Source organism: Sebastes fasciatus, chromosome 18, assembly GCF_043250625.1.
Source record: "Sebastes fasciatus isolate fSebFas1 chromosome 18, fSebFas1.pri, whole genome shotgun sequence".
NCBI classification, from domain to species: Eukaryota; Metazoa; Chordata; class Actinopteri; order Perciformes; family Sebastidae; genus Sebastes; species Sebastes fasciatus.
In genome coordinates this window covers 26,381,963-26,403,705 of record NC_133812.1, presented here as the reverse complement: position 1 = coordinate 26,403,705, position 21,743 = coordinate 26,381,963, and the positions used below count along the sequence as shown (strand labels likewise).

General features: G+C 41.9%; 1 protein-coding gene across 1 annotated transcript; it reads left to right on the top strand.

The window, feature by feature from the left end:
* The first annotated feature begins 1,951 nt into the window (after nt 1-1,951).
* On the top strand, nt 1,952-20,270 carry LOC141756430 (apolipoprotein B-100-like). Its single transcript, XM_074616121.1, has 28 exons — nt 1,952-2,006; nt 2,155-2,184; nt 3,128-3,240; nt 3,344-3,489; nt 3,586-3,733; nt 3,845-3,997; nt 4,955-5,079; nt 5,362-5,447; nt 5,553-5,997; nt 6,104-6,218; nt 6,301-6,447; nt 6,534-6,745; nt 6,857-7,046; nt 7,124-7,303; nt 8,252-8,455; nt 8,555-8,722; nt 8,835-9,040; nt 9,588-9,770; nt 9,860-9,990; nt 10,107-10,317; nt 10,406-10,578; nt 10,743-10,906; nt 11,002-11,111; nt 11,202-11,575; nt 11,872-17,874; nt 17,981-18,092; nt 18,997-19,183; nt 19,272-20,270. The coding sequence occupies exons 1-28, from the start codon at nt 1,952-1,954 to the stop codon at nt 20,253-20,255; spliced, it is 11,355 nt and encodes a 3,784-aa protein (XP_074472222.1). The 3' UTR covers nt 20,256-20,270.
* The last annotated feature ends 1,473 nt before the right edge of the window (nt 20,271-21,743 follow it).

Sequence of the window (21,743 nt, the reverse complement as noted above, 5' to 3'; positions counted from 1 at the left end):
CTTCACTGATCCACATCAACACACGGAAACAATAGAATCATCATAATAAAACACTCTGAGACCGAATCAACCCGACTTTACTGTCTTTCAGAAGCTGTAGCCACCGTGTCATGCTATCTTATTTTAGCGAGGAAAAACTGCCATTTTCAAAGGGGTCCCTTGACCTTTGACCTCTGACCTCCAGATATGTGAATGAAAATTGATATCTGCGGAATAGCTGTGCTTCAAGATCATTTCATTATGCCGTAGTGTCGCACGGTATACCGATACTAGAAATGTATCGCAATACCCTGCCGTTAAAAACACCCCGACCGCGGGCCGTGTGTGTGTGTGTGTGTGTGTGTGCAGCGCTCTCCTTTAGAGGACGCCGTTAGGATCGGGATCCACTGAGAGCAGGCGGTTATAAACTTGCTGCTGGTGGAGCAAACAGTCAAAAACTGAACTGTAGTGATAACCATTGTTAAATAATAATTTGCGCATATACGAAAAGATAACAAATAATCAATATGATTAAGATAAATATGTAGGTAATGAATTTGTGTTTTGATTAAGATACATTATAAGTAACGAATTGGTATTCTGGACTGATAATAAGGATAATTATATCAGTAATTAATTTATATTTCTGTATGACAGAGATAGAAGGTAATAATTATAGTTAGACAAGTTTAGGAGAATTAATTAGAGTATATGTATGGCTCAATAAGGAAGCTGGTTCATTATTAATGAATGATTTATGGAGAAGAGGTGGGATTAAATAAGTTTGTACTTCTTCTCACTCCTTTTCGAATATGTAAATCAAGGCATCAAGTGTTTGACAATTTCTTTTTCTTATGCTTTTCATTGTATGTAAATAATATTTCTTTCTGGCTGTCCACTTGTTTGTATGATCATTCTCTTTTTTTTTGTTATTTTACATATTCGAAAATAAATCATCAGATTACTGCATACCATTTCATTTTTAATGAATACATTTTTACATTTTTAATTAATAAAAAAAACAAAAATGTAAGTTCCATGTTCTGTCATCTATTATTCCACTACTTTTCCTGACAATTTATATTTTAACTTTGGCATCGTTTCAGTATCGGTATCTAGATATGTAGGCAGGGTGTCGCATCGAGGTCAGAACTGTTCATGGCCATTTTCAAAGGACTCCTTTGACCTCTGACCTCAAGATATGTGAATGGAAATTGATATCTGTGGAATAGCTGTGCTTCAAGATCATTTTAGTACGGCCTCAGGTGTGTTATGATAAGAGCATTTCTATCCAAAAGAGATAAACCAGTTCAGAGAACGTAAAACGTGATTTACTGTGTCGACGCAGCGGACAGAGACTGTAGTCCACTGCTCCTTTCACAAGCTGCTCGAGAACAACCTGTTCAAGTTCAGTGTTACGACTCCTTATCAGTGATTAGGGGGCATAAATCCACAGCTTCTGGCTTATAAGCATTTTAACTATATAATTGTCCTATGTACGGTTCTCAGCTTCATACACCAAATAAAATGTATTTATAAAGACTGTCTCATGCAAAAGATGAACTTAGTAGTCAATTGAAATGTGCTGATGCAGATGCAGTTTCGATATAAACCTATACACAGGTGTGTCTTTAGCATGAGACTTTTGGACAACACATTATATACCTATGATGCAGTGAATTGTTCTATAATATTTACGATAAAGCTTTTCTGTTTATTAGTAAATGATTGGATGAATAATGCTACTTGAACACAAACATACAGACACTTGGCAATCACATTATAGGAATGCCTTATGAACTAGTTGCCTTTGTCCCTCCACACATACGTATAGAGTGGACTTTGGAGCCGGGACAGTACTGTATGTTATTCCCACCTGCTCCCGATACAGAACATCTTCGCTATAAAAGACAGACGAGGACATTGAGGCCTCAGTCTCGTCTGAGTACTCGCCAAAACAGAGAGTTGCATGATGGGGGATTTAAAGCTCTGTCTTTCTCTTCTCCTAACCACACTCACCTTGGCTTGTAAGTATTCTTTTTAATTTATGCTTTTGATTGGTTATAATTTAATAGTATTAAAGCAAACACATCAAAGTGAAAACTCTGATCTCTCTTTCAAGTTTTCTTGAAGGAAGAAACAAAAATAAATTTTTCTTATGATTTTCTTTTACAGATGCCCAGGAGGAGCGGGGAACCTGCCTGAGTAAGTTCCTCTATTTTCACATGTTAATTACACTGCAGCTGCTCCAAGAAATCTACAAGTGAGACTCAAAGTTCGGTTTACCTCTGATATCCCAAAATATTAACTGAACTTTGATGCTCTCTGTATTAACCCTCTGATACCCGCGATCCCGACCGACTCTCCTGTCTTTCAGAGGTTGTAGTAGGTTCAGTTTTAGGGCTAGAGTGAAGCTACAGATATCATATGAAACTAGAACACCTAACGAATCCAACGGTACCATGTCATGGTAGCTTGTCGAGAGGGAGGTTAAATAACACTCCAAAGTTGGGCTAAATTTTCTTGCAGAAATCTCCAAAAGTCAAAAGTTTTTGATCCCAAATCACAGCATGGCTTTTTCTATGGTGTTCCTCAAGGTTTTGGTGTCTTAATGTGGTATTTTGGAGGGATTATTGATCATTTTTATCAATTCTGGAGTGGTAAAAAATGGTTAAATTTAGCACCAAATCTGTGTAACAAATGGTATCAACCCCAAACACTTCTGCAACAACTTATGAGACATAATAGAGCATGGGGATGACCATCATATATTTATATCATCATGTTCTAAGCCCTTATACACTTTCACAATTAATTTTATATAATTAATGAATTCATTCATTGATGTTTATTTCTGATTTACGACTAGACTTCACACACAGAGCTGCATCTCAAATTAATCTTCAGGTTCCCAGCTTTCAGATGATGTACACCACTTCTATGTGACATCTACTGTGGACCTGCTATCTCCCCCTAAAGACCTCCTGTAACCCCCTAAAGGAGACAAAAACAGGTCTATTGTGGGTCTCAGAGGGTTAAAATACCATTTGATGTCTTATCCATGTTGCATTTTTCAAACCATGGCTGAATTGTTGTGCTTTCTCACAATACTTGCAGCATTCTGCTAATATAAAATCTTCTCTACCAGTAAACCAAAGGTACAAAGCCTACCACAAGTATGAATACTTGTACGTAGCTGAGTCCTTGAACGCTATCAATGGAGCTTCACATCTGAGGAACGGACCTAAGGCCACTTGCAAGGTACAGTGGCACTGTTTTAACAGCTATTCTATTGAATCCATTTAATGTACATCGTGTTCTTTCTACACTACATCTAACAGCTAAAATAATCTTTTTCAAACAGGTTGAAATTGAAGTACCTCAGCCTTGTAGTTTCATCGTGCGCACCTCTGGCTGTAGCCTGAGTGAGGTGGTCGACATGGACGCAGAGGGCAACCCCGTGTTCGGTCCTGCACCCAGCTCTGATGACTTTGCTTCTGCAATGGAGAGGTAAATGTTCCTCATACAGTTGCATGAACACACATTATGAAATGAAACACATTTGCTTTATAGGACTTGATGGTAAAAGTCTCACATTTTCTGTAGGTATCCTCTGCAGGTTGTTGTTGAGGGTGTGTACGATGTGGAACTGTACCCCGAGGACGGTGAGACGACAACAATCCTGAACATCAAGAGGGGAATCATCTCTGCCCTAGCTGTGCCTCTGCTGGAAGAAGACAAGAATAAGAACATGGTAAGTCTCCTACTTATAATACGTCTCACTTCCTCATGTGAGAACTGTTTCCTCAAACACAATCAACAGATGATAAATGATATCAATATCTCTGTTCACACCCCATTTCAGCCAACTATCCACGGCAAGTGCAAGACCAGTTATTCCATCAACGCTAGAGAGGACATTGCAACTGATATCAGCCTCACCAGGGACCTGTCCGGATGTGATGAATTTAAACCCATCAGAGATCACACCAGCCCTTTGGCGCTTATCTCTGGCATGGTAAGATATCCGAGCAACACATGGGTGGGTCTGGTTTGAAATGCTGACAAAGTCAATTTTTCCTAATAAGCAAAACTGCTGACCCGATCTAACTGACTCAAGATCCAACAAATATCACATCACTGCACTGATTATGTTTGTCGCACATGTAATCTCTCTGCATTGTAGTGTCAAAGCAAACCAAAAACGGCACGCCTAGCAGCCACAATGCCAAAAAACAAGATTTGGAAACACCCAAATCGATGGAAACAAACAAACAACAGCATAAATTAAAGCTGCAAGCAGCGATGATCGGACCCTCGCACCTGTGCGCACGTCGGGGGTACTGGCGCTGGTCGACGCAGCCCTACATTTCTGTGACCATCGGACACTGCACGCATAAGTTAGACATTATTTCCTGCGTTGATTAAATGGCACAGGAAATGATGGATTGCAAATTTTGCACTACTCCCTGTGTCATGCAAACATGCATTATGTTGCTCGAGATCGCAGACTAGAAATCGATGACTATGAGTCAATATTGTCATGTAGATGTCCTCAGGCCTGGACTGCTCTGAAGTAGGTCAAGTTTGGGGCAGATTTGACCAAGTACAGTCGAGTTACAACAATCTGTCGGTTTAATGGCGAATCATGTAAACCACGCCACGTCAACGTCGTTTCATAAAAACTCACGATTTTAACAACTTTTCATCACAAAGGTCTTTAGATTGAAATGACCAAATTTGCAGTCTATCGGGTAAAACCTCTAGGAGGAGTTCATTAAAGTACAGAGCCTGGAAATGGCCAAAAATACACAAAACAAATCACACCAAATTAAAAATGGCCAACTTCCAGTTGGGTGTAGAGCATGTCCCCAAGAGACTTTTTTTAAAGTCTACATGTGATGCATGTGCCTACCAAATTTCGTACATCTAGGTGAAATAAAACACAAGGTTAGCTAAATTCTTTGTCTTTCAGCACTACCCTCTTGCCCAGCTGGTCAGAAGCTCACAGACCTGCAACTACAAGTTTGACAATGAGAACAAACACATGACCTCTGGATCCTGCACTGAGAACCACATCCTCATTCCCTACTCTCACAAGTAAGTCCAACCAAGGGTCCAACACTTCAACCTCTTAAAGACAGTAATGTCGGCCGGGATCGCCCGGTGATCTCGTGGGTGTCAGAGTGTTTGATAATTATTTTTTTTAGGGGTGCTGAGATGATATTTAGGTGAGCTTGAGCACCACTAAAAAGAGCCTAAAATCGCCAATGTGTCCAACCTTATTACACTCTTTACTGCGCTCCATTATGTAAGTGTACGTACTGATATGTCTTGTCCATAGATTCTACTGTACTTTTCAAACTTGTGTTGTCTCCACAGGGGAGAATATGGAGTTACCAATGTTGGAAAACAAGAACTGACTCTGGTTCAGGTCTCTCCTCACGATCAAAGGATCTTTTACCGCGGTAAGCTCCTCTTCTTATCTCTGTTCTGTTTATTCAGGGCTGATTATTAAAAATGGAATTAAAGATGTTAACAACTCATTCCAAACTTTTACTTGTGCATCACAGGCGACATTTTCAAGGGTCTTTTCATGGAGGCTGTCGAGGACAAGAGTGTTGTCCAGGATAAAGACGCAGGTCTGAACCTCCTGAGAGAACTAGACAGTCTGCCCGAGACCGAGGGAGAGAGGAGGGCCCACCTCTTCCACAAGCTTGTCAGCGTGGTCCGTGGAATGAAGACCGAGACCCTGAGTACTGCCATTCCTGAGGCTCTTGCGGTGTCCCGTGTCCTGACCTACCAGGTTCTGGTCCAGTGTGGAACCCCCGAGTGCAGCAGCGCCATCATGCAGATCCTCAGGACTTTTGACAGCTCCTCCCTCGAGGTCGATGCCAGTGTTTTTGCTATGGGACTCGTGTCCAACCCCTCTGCCCTCCTGATCAATGACATGCTCGAGATGGCCAAATACAAGCCCAGCAAGCCCATCATGTATGCGCTGAGCAACGTTGTCAAGAGGTGAGTAAAGTTAACCACACTTTAGTTAAATATCGGAATAATATTTCTCCAAAACGTCGTGTAAAAAAAGATACGCAGGCTTGAATTCTAAATATTTTGTCTACAGGTTTTACAAAGCTGAAAAAAAACTGATACCTGAGATTTACTCTGTTGCTGAGTTCATGGCTGCCAAGTTGGGTGATTGCTCTGGTGACGAGGACAACACTTTCATGACATTGAGAGTGAGTAACTTTCTCTATTGATCAAAATTGAAATGGCCGCCAACACCAATGAGAACAATATTAATGTGTCCTTTGACTCTAGGTTATTGGAAACATGGCTCCAGCTCTGGTATCTGCTGGTCCTGCACTCAGATCTGCTGTGATCCAGTGTGTGAACCAACCTGCTGCTGCCCCGACTGTGCAGCAGGCTGCCGTCCAAGTGTTCAGGCTGGCTCCCGTCCCCGAAGAGGCAAGTCAAATTATTTCAAAGGTTTGACACATTATTGGAATAATTATTTTCGTATACTCATTTTTATGGATGTCTATTGGTCACAGGGCAGAGAGGTTCTCATGCAGGTGCTTTTGGACAGCGCCAGCCCCATGCAAAAGCGCATTGCTGCATATCTGGTACTTATGAAGGACCCCCAGCCCACTGAACTGGCCCAGCTGGTTGACGCCTTGCCCAATGAGCAGGACAAACAAGTCAAGAGCTTTGTGATCTCCCACATTACCAACATTTTGTCCTCAACTGAGCCACAGACCCAAGAGTAAGTTAAAAACAGATTCATATTTGTTAAATTTGTTGTTTCACTCAAGTGTACCGATTTCATCACCATCAGATGTTGAAGAGTAATATTATTTTTTTCTCTTTCCTACAGACTGGGACAGAAGATTCGTGATGCCCTGCAGGGTAATGAGGTCGGGCCCAACATGGACCCCACCAAGTTCTCTCGCAACTACAAGATCGGATCTGTGGAGGGCAACATGATCTTTGAGGGAACCAGCTATCTGCCCAAGGAGGTCATGCTTGAAATGACTCTGAAGGCTTTTAGCTACGACATGATGGAGGTAACATTTTGAGCTATTTTAATCCAGATTTAAGAAGACAATGTTTAGAGTTCTGTTAGTAAGTGTTGTATTTACAGATTGGTATGGAGGGCAAAGGACTTGAGCCAACCGTTGATGCCCTGTTTGGAGAGAACGGCTTCTTCCCCGACACTGCCCTGAAGACAATGTACATCATTTCTGACAACATGCCCCTCAGAGTCAACGAGATCCTGCAGAACATGCTGCCTGCTCTGAAGAACGGCAGAATGAAGAGACAGGTATTTAGAGAAATCTGTTTTGTTTATCCACCTTTTTCCTAGCCCCCATGATGCCTTGTGTGAATTATGGGAGCAACTTCCGGCGCTTTATTTAGCCTTGTCTGGTTGTAAGTAAGTACCAGAGCTCCGCAAGGACATTTTAGACAATTTAAATTTAACATCAGTTAAATATCTGTTAAAAAATGAAAGCAGGATTCTTCTTTTCAAAAGAAGCGCTGTTGGCGGTTAGCCACTATGGTTAGCCTATGGGATTAACTAGCTGATGGTGGGTGTCCACAGGGGCGTTTTTATCATGAGGGATCGCCTCGCTTCCCAGCATTGGACGCTTGATGGGCTGCACCTAGACACAAGGCACTCGGCACCTGATTGGACGAACGCTTTCCCTCGTGCGCTGCTGCTCCCAGCTTTCAAACCGGAAACGATATGGCGGCTCGTTTGGAAACTTCCTTCTCTTATTTCACGAAAAATAGTTCACCGAAATGTGTTTCTGAAAACATTTTATGTGAAAAATAAGCCATGCAGTTGCTGAATCTGTCTTTATTTTGCATCGACAAGACTTAGTTTCAAAGTTTCTCTGGAGTTTCCAGAGGCGGCGAGTCGCATCAGACGCCCGTGATTTGCATAAAGTAGCCTTGACTTCAACTTTATGCAAATGAGGAGTGGGCCACGTGACGCCCCGTCTCTCGAACCGCGCCGCCACGCTACCAGAATGCATTGCACAGCTGCTTACATAGACAATGAATGGGAAGCGTGGAAAGGACAGAGTCTGTGGACACATACTTTTACTTCCACGACCCCGCCGGAAGTTATGCCCATAATCATTTCTACAGTAACGCCCCTGAGAATAAGGTGGATATGAAATGTATTAAATATCTCATTAGTAACCATGAGGTTGGATTTGTACCAACTGCAATGAATTAATAATACAGTTTGGACATTTATGTATAGGCCTCCCAGAACCTGATGAGGGAGATCGGACGCAACCTCAACAAACTCGTGAGGGAAATGAAGACGGCACCGTCTCCAGAGGCGATGGTTTATCTGAGACTTTTGGGAAATGAGCTGGGTTATATGAAGACCAATGAAATCACAGAGATGGTCTACTCTGCTGCCATGACGATTGACAGCATGTTCAAGATGTTCCCGACTGATGTAAGTTATTTTCACTTAAAATATTAAACAGATTTATTTATTTATCATTGTTGATCATTTGAGTTACGTTTGTATTTCATGTTGTTTTTTTTACCACAGATCATGAAGGCACTGATGACAAAGGCCGACAACACATTCTTTGCCCACTACATCTTCATGGATAATGAATTTTTCCTGCCTACTCTCACTGGTGTGCCTCTGAGGATTGCACTGTCTGGTACTTTCACCCCTGGTATCAAGGGTGGAATTAAGATAGCTCCTGACATGGTAATTATCTTTAAAAGACAATCAAAAAATGTGTTTGACAACTAACTAACTGTACGGATTTCTAAACATTTCTATTCAACACAAGTCACCTATGTCTACTTTGTTTCCACAGAGCAAAGTTACCTTCATGCCCTCCGCTGGCATTGAGTTTGTATCCCAGATTGGTTCCTGCATCCCTGAATATGTCAACTCTGGATTAGAGATGCACACCAACTTTTTCCACGAGAGTGGGCTCAGAGCCAAGATCTCCATGGAACCTGACAATGTCAAGCTGACCATTCCTGCTCCAATGAGTCCTACAAAGCTCATCAAGATGACGTAAGCATAAAGCTTTGTTTTAACTTTGTTAACATTTCACCGTCTTTGTTACGCTACGCCCAACGGAGAAAATTGCGAGTCACGGCAAAGTCACAAGCTCTGCAGAATTAAATGGAATATGATGGAAACTACCACAAAAGAAAAGGAAGAGCAGCTACAACCAAGACTGTGTAACTACTTTATAAGCCAGTGGAAAGCGATTCTCAGAGTTTTTTGTGAAATTTGCCAGTTATTTTTCAATTTCACACAGGTTGAATAAGACATGAAGCTCCACAGTTCATGTGAGTCTCACAAGAAACGTGCGGCTCAAAAAGAGACGTGCCGATCTCTGGATGCATTCGGACAAAGCATAGAGATGTTACAAGATAAGGGGGAGAATATAAAAGTTTATTATTCAAGTTAGATAGTTATTATATCAAATTGTAGACTACCTCTCAGCCTTGGTAACGTGTCCCACATTGTCCAACACAAACATACTCTTTGTCCCACATTTGGTTTGTTGGGTTCTGCTCATCTTAACTGCTATCCTTGTAACTTTCCTACATAGAAACACCCTGGTGGCAGTGACTGGATCAGAGGTGAAGACCATTCCCCCTATGGTGATGGACCAGGTTGATGTTAGTGAGTGCACTCCCGTCTTCGCTGGAATGAAATACTGCACCACTCTGCAGTACACTGATGCTTTCTCTCAGGAGACAGCCCCCTACTTCCCCATCACCGGAGACAGCAAGTGAGCAAGCCTCTGAACCACCAGCAAACATGCGTCTCTCAAATTATTAGTTTACTGACAAATACGGGCTTATTTTTTTATCTTAACAGATTTGCTGTGGAGTTCCATCCGACTGGTGAAGTCACTGAGTACACAGCCACTGTTGCCTACGAGCTCCTCAGGGAGGGAGAAGAGGGCCGGCAGAAGGTTGACTCTGTGAAGTTTGTTCTGAGGGCTGAAGGTAAAGTATAATATCGAATCTGTACCCAAGTATCGTGTTATAGGTTTATCATCCCAGCCCCACCCAAAACGTTTATATAGTTGTGTAATAGTACTCTATTGGTTGGTCAACAACAGGTGCAGAGCCCACTGAAGCCAGAGCAATGATGAAATATAACAGAAGAAAGAATGTCATCACGGCTGACATCCAGATCCCCGACTACGATGTGGAGGCTGGACTCAGGCTGGGTGTTGTCGATGGAAACACAAAGGGCAAAGGAACTCACTCCATCTCTCTTGACTTCATCAACAAGAACATCCCTCAGCTCTCCCTGGTTGGCCGTGCCAAGTAAGAAATCAACCATAAATCCTCACGACATAACATTAATGTCACCCTAATCATGGAGGGTATGCTAACTCACTGGTGCATGTTTCAGTCTGAAGGCCATGAAGGAAGGTATGCTGCAAGTCCAACTTCTTGTCCCCTCAATCAATGCTGATGCCACCGTCACAGCTAACATGAAACGTGATGAAGAATTGGAATTGGAGGTTAAGAGTGAAATCAAGGTCATGGACGCCACCTCTGAGCAGAAAATCACAATGAAATACGGTACTATAAGTTTCTAGTTACTATATCTGTCCTGAATCTTAGGTGCGGGCATATTTTTACTTTAACCTGGATCATAATTGGTTGGTCCAGAGATCATTTATCCTAAGGTGTCACATCGATATCTTACTAATGTTTTGGGATTCTTTGCAACTTTTTCTTTACAGATGACAGCAAAATTGAGGTCGAATTAGAGTCGGATGTGAACTCTGAGCTCTCGGACATCTTCCCATACATTGACGAGATGAAAAAGTATGGTAATGATGTTCTTGACATGCGGGTAGGGCAGACTGACATGACAGCCCATCAAATCCTCAAGGCATTTGTGGAGGTACGAATCTTTGATTTTACAGTTATTTTGACTGACGTATCTTTGATTCTTCGTTGATTGGAGAAAGTATAAAACAGAGATTACTTATTCTTTAGGCAACAAACAACCACATGGAAAGCTACGGTGCTGATATCCCTTACATTGAGAACTTCAGAGTGCCTGATATTCCTGAGATTTCCCTGCCAGAGACACTGTTCCTCAAAACGTAAGTTTGAAAGAACTCATCAGGATCAATATCTTAACTTTCAGAAAATGTTATTATGGAAAGTTTATTGATTTTTATCATTCATAACAGTGAGGCAAAGGTCGTCTACCACTTCAACAATGAGCGTTTCACCATTGCTATCCCTCTACTTCTTGGAGGAAAGTCAACAGAAGAGCTTAACTTCCCACCAGCTTTGACCACACCGAGTGTGTCTCTACCCCAGTTTGGACTGGAGATCGTCTCCATGGAGATCCCCATCCCAGAGTTTGTTGTCCCTGAGAGCCTTACTCTGTCCATTCCTCTTTTTGGCAAAGCTGAGGTTTCAACTCTGATGAAGAGCAACCTATATGACATGGAGGCCTCAATGGCTGCCGGCAAAGATGTTGTGGAGACACCAAGCTACTCGGCTAAGTTTGATGTGAAAGGAACCTCCCCACTGGACATCTTCTCAATAAAAGTTGAAGGTATTTCATAAGAATTTGTTACGTTCTTATATTTAACTGGCAGTTACAAGGATGTGCTGTTCACTGTTGGTAGAGCAGTTTTCAGTTACAATTTTCTACTTCAACTGTAATTAAAACAATGTTAGGTTCAGTTACTATGTTGTTCTCTGAAACAATGACACCAAAGCAAAGGACTATGTATATTTCTGTTGGTTTTATTGTATACCATTAAATTAATTACAAAGTTGTCTCTAAAAGTAATGCCAGTATATTTATGCAGGTACAAATTATCTTTTCTTTTGTTGTGTTTTGTTTAGGATCTGGGATGTTGGCAACCACTGATACCATCAAGGCCCATTTAAAAAGCTCTTTGGCTCATAAATTCCTTGAAGCCAGTCTTAGTATTGTTGAGGATGTAACCATCACAGACAAAATCAACTTGAAATCAAGCAGCAAGATTGAAGCCACAAGCCCATTTGGTCTCAATATTGCATTAGAACACACTGGCATGACTGGAATCAACACGGAAGAGATCTCTGCTGATAGCAACTTTGACGGAAGGTTCACGACTGGACCCATGTATGGCACGACCATAGTGACTCAGTCATTCGCCATCTTCCCATTCAGGCAAGAAGCAAAGCTTGATTCTACTGTTCAGTTTGACTCCAACATTGTTAAGGCCCAAAACACAATTGCAGCAAGCCTTGCCAATGGTGAATTCTCAGTTGTGTCTAACACCAATGCTTTTGAAGACATCTTGACCCATGTTGCTGAGCTTTCCTTCAAAGACAGCAAGCTGTCACTGAAATGTGATGCAAATGCCATTGCTCTTGGCATGAAGATCCACAACCAGGCTGAAGCCTCTGCTGGTGCCGATGAAGTCATTGTGAAAATGGAGACAAATGCGGACCACTCTGAAAACCGTGTTTACTCTCTGCTGACTGCCTCTCTTAATGTCAATGGTCTGGATGTAAATAGCGATGCCACCATAATGCTCCTTGAGAATGAGGCTACTCACAAGGCTACTCTGAAAATGAACAAGGACGGTTTGACCACAAGTGGAACAACCACCCTCCAGAGCCCTCTGTCCCTGGAAAACACCTTCAATGCTGGGCTTGATGCTTCGAGAGCTACTCTATCCATTACCAACAAGGCTGCAATGCGTGACATCAAGGTTGATAATGCCAACACTCTGACCATTACTCTCTCTAGCCTTGACTTCAACTCAAAGGCTGAAGCCACCGCCAGTGAGTATGCATCTTACACTCATGATATCACCATTGACCTGAAACCCTACACTGCCTCTGCAAATGTCAATAACAACCTGAATCTTCTGGCGGCCAACTTCATTAATGAGGCTCAGCTGCAGGCAGAGCTTTACAAGATGGACCTGACTGGAAGTCTGAAAGCAATCTATGGTGAAGAAGAGATCAAGCACACCTATCAGATAAATTATGCTGATATGACGGCTAACGCAAAGTGCAGCACCACTGGAAAACTCTTTGGAACTCACATGAGCCACAACACCGAGCTTGAGGTCGTCGGTCTTGCTGCCAGGATCACTAATGATGCCCGCTTCAACTCACAGCCAATGCGCTTTGACCACACCATCCGTTGCAGCATTGTTCCTTTTGATTTCAACCTTGATGCCATTTTCAATGCTGATGGAGACATGACCATGTATGGAAAGCATAGTGCCCAGCTCTATGGCAAGTTCCTCCTTAAAGCACAACCCCTTGCGTTTGCAAGCTCACATGAATGCAGAGCATCAGTAAACCAGCAGCTAGATACCGGTTTCGCCCTTGAGACGATTATTGACAACAACATTGATACTGTTCTGTCACCCCAAGAGCAGAAGACCAGTTTTAGAATGAAGTCTAAATTGAATGAACACATTTTCAACCAGGACATGAGTGTTTACAACACTGCTGAGAGAACTGGAATTGAGGTTTCTGGCAAAATCCTCACAAACATCCTCAACATAGACTCCACGGAGGACCAGGAATTTGCCATTTCTGGCTTCCTCAAGTATGACAAGAGCACAAATAGTCACATAATTCAGTTTCCTATGATTGAAAGTCTTTCTACTTTCTTGGAAAGCATCAAGGGTGTTGTTGTGCGTGTTGCAGAGGCATTGCAAGACTATATCAATAATGAGGAGATAAGGGCTAAACTTGAGGCTCTTCCCCAGTATGTGAGTGACTTTGTTTCTCAACTGAATATAGAAGGAAAGGTTGATCAGCTGAAGCAGTATTTCAATGATTTTACCGAAAACTATGTCATCTCCGTGGAGGATGTGGAAGCTTCTTTGAGGAATCTGAAGGTTTCTGTTGAGAAACTGCTGGCTGATCTCACTGTTTACATCCAACACTTTGCCGGTATGGTGAAAGAGATTATTGTTAGTGGCACCCTCCCTGAAACCCTCATTCAGAACATCCAGGAACAGCTGAATGCCATCAATGAGGAGTATGACATCCAGGCAGTGGTTGTGTATATGATTGATACCATGAGGGAGATGATCCAGCAGATTGACTTGGAAAAACTCAAGGGCAGCAGCATCGCATTCTTGCATGATATTGATGCCAAGTATGAAATCAAGGCCAAACTACAGACAATCATAAGTGATATGAAACAAGTAATTGAGACCTTTGACCTTCAAAAATTAATTGTTGAGCTGAAGGAGTACATTTCATCCATCAACTTTAAAGCTCACATTGAGACACTAGTGAGTCAGATCCCCACAGAGATTTTCAGCGATATAACCGATTACATCAATGAAAAGATTCAGGACCTTGACATTATAGGTAAGATCAACACATTTTATGCCAAGTTGAGAGAGTTGATCGTAAAGTTTGAGGCTGACAAAAAGGTTCAGGCTGTCTTGGAAAAGGTTGCGGAGCTCATCAAGCAGTTCAGAATTGAGGAAACTATCAGCACTGTAGGCAACATGGTGAAGGACGCAGACATCCCTACCAAATTCATGCAAGTCTTCCAGAGTGCTATCAACTACTTGAAAACAACTGAGATTGAGGATGTCATTTCACAGTTGAATTTATATATCGGCAGTATTGAGGAGAAAATTAATTCATTGGATTATAATGACTTTGTGGATTACATCAATGAAATGATAGCTAAGTACACTACTCATGTGAACGACCTGATCAGGTCTCTTGAAATCCCCCAGAAACTTGAGGCAGCAAGAAATTTTGCCAACTTTGTTTTATCGTCTGTTAGGGGTACTTTGGAACAAGTGAGAGAAATTAATGTGAAGGATATCTTTGACCAGGTTTTGTTAAATAACCTGAAGGGATTTGCTGAAATTATAAAGCAGGAAATTGAAAAACTGGATGTTAATGCTAAAATGACCTCTTATCTGCAGGTGGCAAGGAAGGGCTATACTGAGTTCATAACCATTGCCACTGATATGCTCACCAATATTGTTGAGATGATTAAGAAGGTGGCACCTCAGCAAAAAATGATCAGTGAGATATCGCAGATCATTGAGGGGCTCATTACTGGACTGAAGACAGCCGAGCTTAACTTGCCATCCTTCACCATTCCTCTTACTGATCTTGTTGTGCCTTCCATGAAGTTCAGCATAGATAAGCTTCACCAGTTTGAAATCCCAACACAGTTGGACATCCCAGAGTTCACTATCTTGGGCTTCTACACTGTGCCAGCCACCATCATCTCAACAAATGAAATCAAGCAGAGAATCATTGACTTAATTGATTTCATTCTCAACCTCGAGATGAAGATGATTAATATGGGTGCTTCCTTTGGAGACCTGACTGTGAACTACCTTCCTGCCCTGCCTGAGTTTTCACTTCCTGAGATTACCGTACCCGAGTTTTCCTTCCCCGCTCTTCCTCATGTTCCAGCAGAGAAACTTGTCAAGACTCTCCAACTCCCATTTAAGCTGCCAGTCATTCCTAGTGAGATCAGGATCCCAGGATTTGGTAAACTGAGTTATGAGATAAAAGTCAACTCCCCCATCTACACTATTAGGAATGCTGCAGAAGTCCAGAGCTCTCTTGATGTAGATGATACTCCTCAGCTGACAGCTTTTCTGACTACCCAAGGGACATCTCTTAGCTTTGAAATCCTTAACTTCAACCTGGATTCCACTGCTCGTATTGCTGTTCCCGAGGGACATCGTGTGATTGCTGCTGAGACCCTTAAGTTCACTCACGATTGTCTTGTGTTGGACCACCATGCATCTGTGACATTTAATGACTTCTCAGCCCAGGCCTCAGCCAAGACCACAGTCAAGGCCACCACAGCACCTTACAATGCTGAGCTTTTAAATGAAGCATTCTTAGCTACCAAGGATGGTTTATCTGCCACTATTAACACTTCCTATAAACATGTGCTCAACCTCCCCGTCATGGGCCTCACTGGTGAGACATCTGCAACTCAAAAAGCTGTGGCCCGCCAGGAAGGTACCTCTATTACAATAACTGTTGGAAATCAGGGTACTACCACCTTCAACTCTCATGACAGTACCCACAAGAGTGACCTGGAAGTCACTGTCAATCCAAGTACAGTCAAGTTGACCTTCAGTAGTGACACAGATACAGTCCTTTTGAAGATGAAACAGACCCTGAGTGCTGACGTTGTCATCTTCAGCTATTTCAAGGTTGATATTCGCTCTGAAGCAGAAGGCCCTACATTCAAAAACAACCTTCTAGTGGGATCAGCTAATGCCAATCTGCAAGACATGAAGCTTGAGCTGAAGGCAACCCATAGCACAGATTTAATTGGTGTTGTCAATGGAGCCCTATACAATATGATCGATGTTGCTCTCAGTCCCGGAGAGGTTGTGTTCAGCTTTAAGAATAAGGGCAACACCAAAGTCAATTTCAATGATGCTCTTACTGTCAAAATTGATCTGCAAAATGATTACTCCGCAACACTTAGGCCTGACATGCAACACTTGAACACTGTAGCTCTGGCCCGTTTTAATCAGTACAAACTGTTCGGGAACTTCACTGTAGACAACAATGAGAAAGAGGCTGCCGTCCTCGCTGCTGTAGAGGGGGAAGCAAACCTTGATTTCCTGACTAGACCCCTCAGCATTCCTGAGATTTATATTCCATTTGTTGACAAACATACCCCAGCTATTAGTGATCTTGACTTGTATGACCAAACTGGGCTGAAACGCATTTTGACTACCACTGAGCAGACTGTTGACGTCAACGCCAAGATTGTTTACCAGAAAAGCCAGGCTGCCCCCCTTGATATGATGGGTCTGATCCTGATTCCCTCTGTGGGTAACCTCATCACAGAGCTGTCATTCAAGTCTGCCATCCTTAATCTGAATGTCAATGCTGGACTGTATGCTGAGGATGATCTTGTGTTCCGTCTGGGAGCTACCACAGCCTCCGTGTTTGAGGGTCTGAAAGCCAAACTTGATGGTACCACCAGTCTGACCACCAAGAGAGGAATCAAGTTGGCCAATTCCCTGTCCCTTGAACATCGTCACATTGAAGGCACTCATGACAGCACCTTCAGTATGAGTACCGAGACTTTCGAAACTGCCGTCTCTGTGGCTACTGTTGCAAAGATTGCCCTGCCTATACTCAACCTGGAGGTAAACCAAAATTTAGTTGCTGACACCAAAACCAAAGCAAATGCTGTCTCTACTTTGAGGATGAAGGGTGATTTCAACCTCCCTGTGATCAAGGCTGTTGGAAAGGCCGATGCAGACCACAGTCTGAAAATTGAGGGAAGCTTTAAGTATGTTTCCATGGAGTCATCTACTAAGACCAACATCGACGGCACAGTGCTTGAAGACTGTCTAATTTTGGGACTCCTGGATAATGAAGTTAATCTGTACCTGAATAACGATGGCCTGCGCTCCACCTCCAAGATTATTACTGATGCCAAATTTAACCATGGTACCACCAAAGTCATTAGCATGGATGTAAATGAAAATCTTGCTGTTGAAGCCTCCCTGAGCCGTGTGTATGCAGTGCTGAAGTATACTAGCAACAATGAGGCAAACCTGTTTAGTTTCAACACCAATGGGAAGCATCTTATCCAGGCTACCATTGATCTTGCCCCAACATCTTCCTTGACTGCTGATATTGAGATTGACATATCTCAGCCAAGCACCCTGGGTGACCTCTCCATCTTTGAGAAGATTGTTGCTGAAGTGACAGCCGCCAAGCAGAAGATCTCTACCGATGGCAAATTGGTCAGCCCACTGTACACCACGAACGTGGCAACTGACGTAGAGAGCAAAGCTCCTGTCTTCAAAGTCAACTTCAGGTCTTCTGCCTCCTCTGCCTTTGTCTTCTTGGAATATGACCTGGACTGTAAGTTTTTTTTTTTCTGTAGCATATTATATAACTTTTATATCTTAAATAGAAAAGCATAATTATGTATTTACTTTATTTAACTAAAGTCAATGTGCTTCAACAGCTCCCATTACCATAACCGTTGAAGATGCTGGCGTAAGCCTGACTGGGAAGGCAGTTTTCACCCATGCCGATCTGACCATGGACATTCAACACGCTCTTTCCCATACACCGAGGTAACGGTTTAAATCAGCATTGTGTGCGATATGTTTTGGAATTTACAGTTGTAATTTGACTTATTACTCCAGATCACATACATTTTTGCTCGTATCCCAAGAAAAGACACCATATAATGAAAGATATTCATACTTATTTCCTGTTAAATAGTTCTGTTTCTTGGGTAAAGTTGGGCATACATTGTACGATTTAGAAATGTTGTTGTGTAATTCCTACTTTGACTGTACGAGTAGATCGTTTGTGATGTAAAGCCAAAGCTCACAATTTATGTGCTCACACTGTACGTGTAAAATTGAAAAAGAACCCGGTCCGTCGGTTCCTGCGGGCCGTTCTGGCTGTTGACAGTTATCAATAAAGATTTGTTTGAAAGCTCTGAGGCCTGTACGGGTCACAACGCTAGCAATGCAGAAACGTGCTGCCTTGATCTTCTGTGCCATCCTGTCTGCTAAAACGTCTATAAAAAAAAAAGGCGCCAGCGTATATGGACTCGCAGGTGGCTAGGAAGACGTGGACAGTAGTTATGGCTTGTCCATTTTGCAGAGAGAATTGGAGGTAACGTTTTACCATATATTGTACATTGTTATCTTGCTAGCTACGCTCTGATTACTGTTAAAAAAGTAGAAAAAAGGCACTGACGGGGAATCGGCTCGTGGCTCTGCTTCAACTGTGCAAGAGCCTGTGGACGGCCGACTGAAATTTCTGACATGTCGGAAATTCATCTGACAATCGGTCCTTGGTCCCCCCTGCACACTGCGAGGCAAACAACGCCTGACGAAGCTGAAATGCGGTCCAACTCTAAATGTATAAGTTGTGAAATAAGGCTGAACTCGTACAGTGTATGCCCAGCTTTAAAGTTACCTTTTTTACTACATAAAAGTTACACATTCCTATCTGTCTCTACAGCGACTCCCGTTTCATGCAGAATGTGGACATAACCAGCCCTGCCTTCACTGACATGAACTTGCGTTACGCTGTCCGCAAAGATGGAATCAGCGCCACAATTTCAATCCCATCTACTGGCTTTCTGGGTCTTCAGCTCCAGGGCAGGGCCCCATCGCAGATGAACGCCAGGCTTTATGGCCGTTATGCTGTAAGGAGCTCATACTGCTATTATATTTGCACAATTACAATGATGTTACAATACATCTCATTTTATGTTTTTTTTTTCTGTTAAACAGTCTGAACCTGGGAAGGATGTTGATATCTTCGCAATCAGAGCTTCTGCCAAGGACGCTAATAAAATGAATCTGAATATGGTCTTCAACATGGAGGCCCCCGACATCTTGCTCAGCGGACTACAAGAAAGACTTCCTGCCATTACCTCTTGTTTGTCTAGCTTTGCTGAGAAATACCAACTGTTCAAACATGCTGCTCAGCTCAAGGATATTATCATTTACTATATTGAGGAGGCCCACAACATTGCAAACAACCATGCCCCACATCTGAGCCAGGTGTCCATCCTCTTTAGAAACACCGTTGTTCAGTACCAGAAGACTTTTCAGGTCCTCCTGGATAATGCCATCAAGGTCCTGAGGGAGACCCAGGTCAAACTGCCCGGCTCTGATGAGATGACCCCTCTCATTGAGGTGCTCAATAAGCTCACCATCAGCATTACTACTATGCTACAAAAGGCAATGCAACTGGTGGCTGTTAATGTAGAGGACTTTTTCAGTGCCGTGTTTGGCATGATCAGAAAGATTCAGGTCACGATGCCCATTGGTGATGTCATGGCTGGAGCCAAAGTCATTGACAAGATTAAGGAGTCGGTAAAGACTACGTCTACTTCTGTTGTAGATCACCTGAAGCAGATAGAGAGTCTAGACATGTTCCTGGTGAAACTGGGTGACGCCTTAAAATTCCTTGTTGACAAAACTCAGGACTTTGTTGACAACACCCTAAAGTCTGATGTCCTTGACGCCATCGGCGTCTACATTAATGCTCTCTATGACAAGCAAGTAAACTTAATGAAATCACTCACCAACTATGCAAGCACAGCTGTGGACATCGGGTCTATAAATGGCGCCATTAATTACATTCTGGATGTTTTCAGATCTGTAGTGAATACATTTTACTACACCGTTACTGACTATCTGCAGCAGGCTCCTGCTCAATACAGGTCTTATATAAAAGTTAAGGGCAGGAAGCTTGAGATTAGTCTTTGATTCGTCCCCTCACCAATACGCTAAAATATTGAAATGCTACTCCTTGAATTGCTTCAGTATTATCTAAAGATAGATGTGTAAATGTACAAAAGTTAAAATCACAAAAAAAGATGAACAAATTCTAGATGAACATAAACTATCATGTTCAGTTTTATTTAAAAAATAGATGGAAAAACAGATATTACATGTAACAACCTGTATACTATGTGTTGCATACTGTTGTGAAATAAAGTGTGTTTACTGAATAATGTTGTGCAGCAATTCTTTATTGTCCCCAACGTTTAAGGACACTACCTTACTTACCTCTGCATGGACATGAACAACTACTTATAGAATTCTTATAAACCACAATGCATGCATGCTACAAGTTAAGCATTTTTTAGCTGGTTGCACTATATTGGAATGACGAGATTATAGTTTATTTAATTCTATGCAGGTAAAATTACGATACAATTTAATTGAATTGGGTGCAAAACTACACTTTATAACTTATGATAGAGGATATAGGCATACTGTTGTCTTGTCTGTAACATACATTTCCATATGCAAATGTCTCAAATTTTAGAAACTGCAATTGTGTCAAATATATTTTACATTGTCTGATAATATTTCTGTAATAAGGTAAAATATCTTGGACATTTTACTACAGAGCAAATGACAGATGATGAAGATATTTATAGGCAATGCAGCATGATGTATGCACAAGCAAACATTGTCTTATATAAGTTTATCACATGTACAGATGGAGTGAAGCTTATTTAAGTGTGCTATTAGTATACGTCTTGAACTTCTTCTTAAACTTAAAATAAGAGAGTATACTTTCAGTTTACCTTTTATACTGTATACTTGTTTACTACTTGTACTTGTACTTATCAGAGATATACTTAAGAAAAGTATACATGGCTTATACTTACAAGTATACAGAAAAGTCTACGTGTACTTGGTTTATACTTTTGATAGAAATATAAGAAAAGTTTAATTAAGCATTCTTGCATTATAGGCCTACAGAAAGGTCAACTTGGCTTTTAGTTGTGCAAATATAGTTTTTAAACAGATGTGTAATAAATTTACTTTATAAATTACTAAATGTAATTGCGTTTTCAATCCACATACAACAACTACGAGGACGGAAATGCGTGATGCTAGGACTGTCTACAGTACCATTTTATGGGCTTCGGTAGTAATCAACAGCGAATATTCAAAGCTTCGGCCGTGTGTGCAGTGTGCTCCTAGCACTTATAGAGGAGTCAAAGGTCTTTAGGGTCACAGTTAAGAGCAGGAATCCTTCCTCTGGCTCGTGAAGTCGGTAGATTTAAGAACATCCAGGAAGACAACAGGTTGTGTGAAGTATACGAGTTAGGAGAAGTTGAAAATGAATCACATTTTCTTTTATATTGTCCATGATGAGTTAAAGGTCCCATATCGGGCTCATTTTTAGGTTCATACTTATATTTTGTGTTTCTACTAGAACATGTTTACATGCTGTAA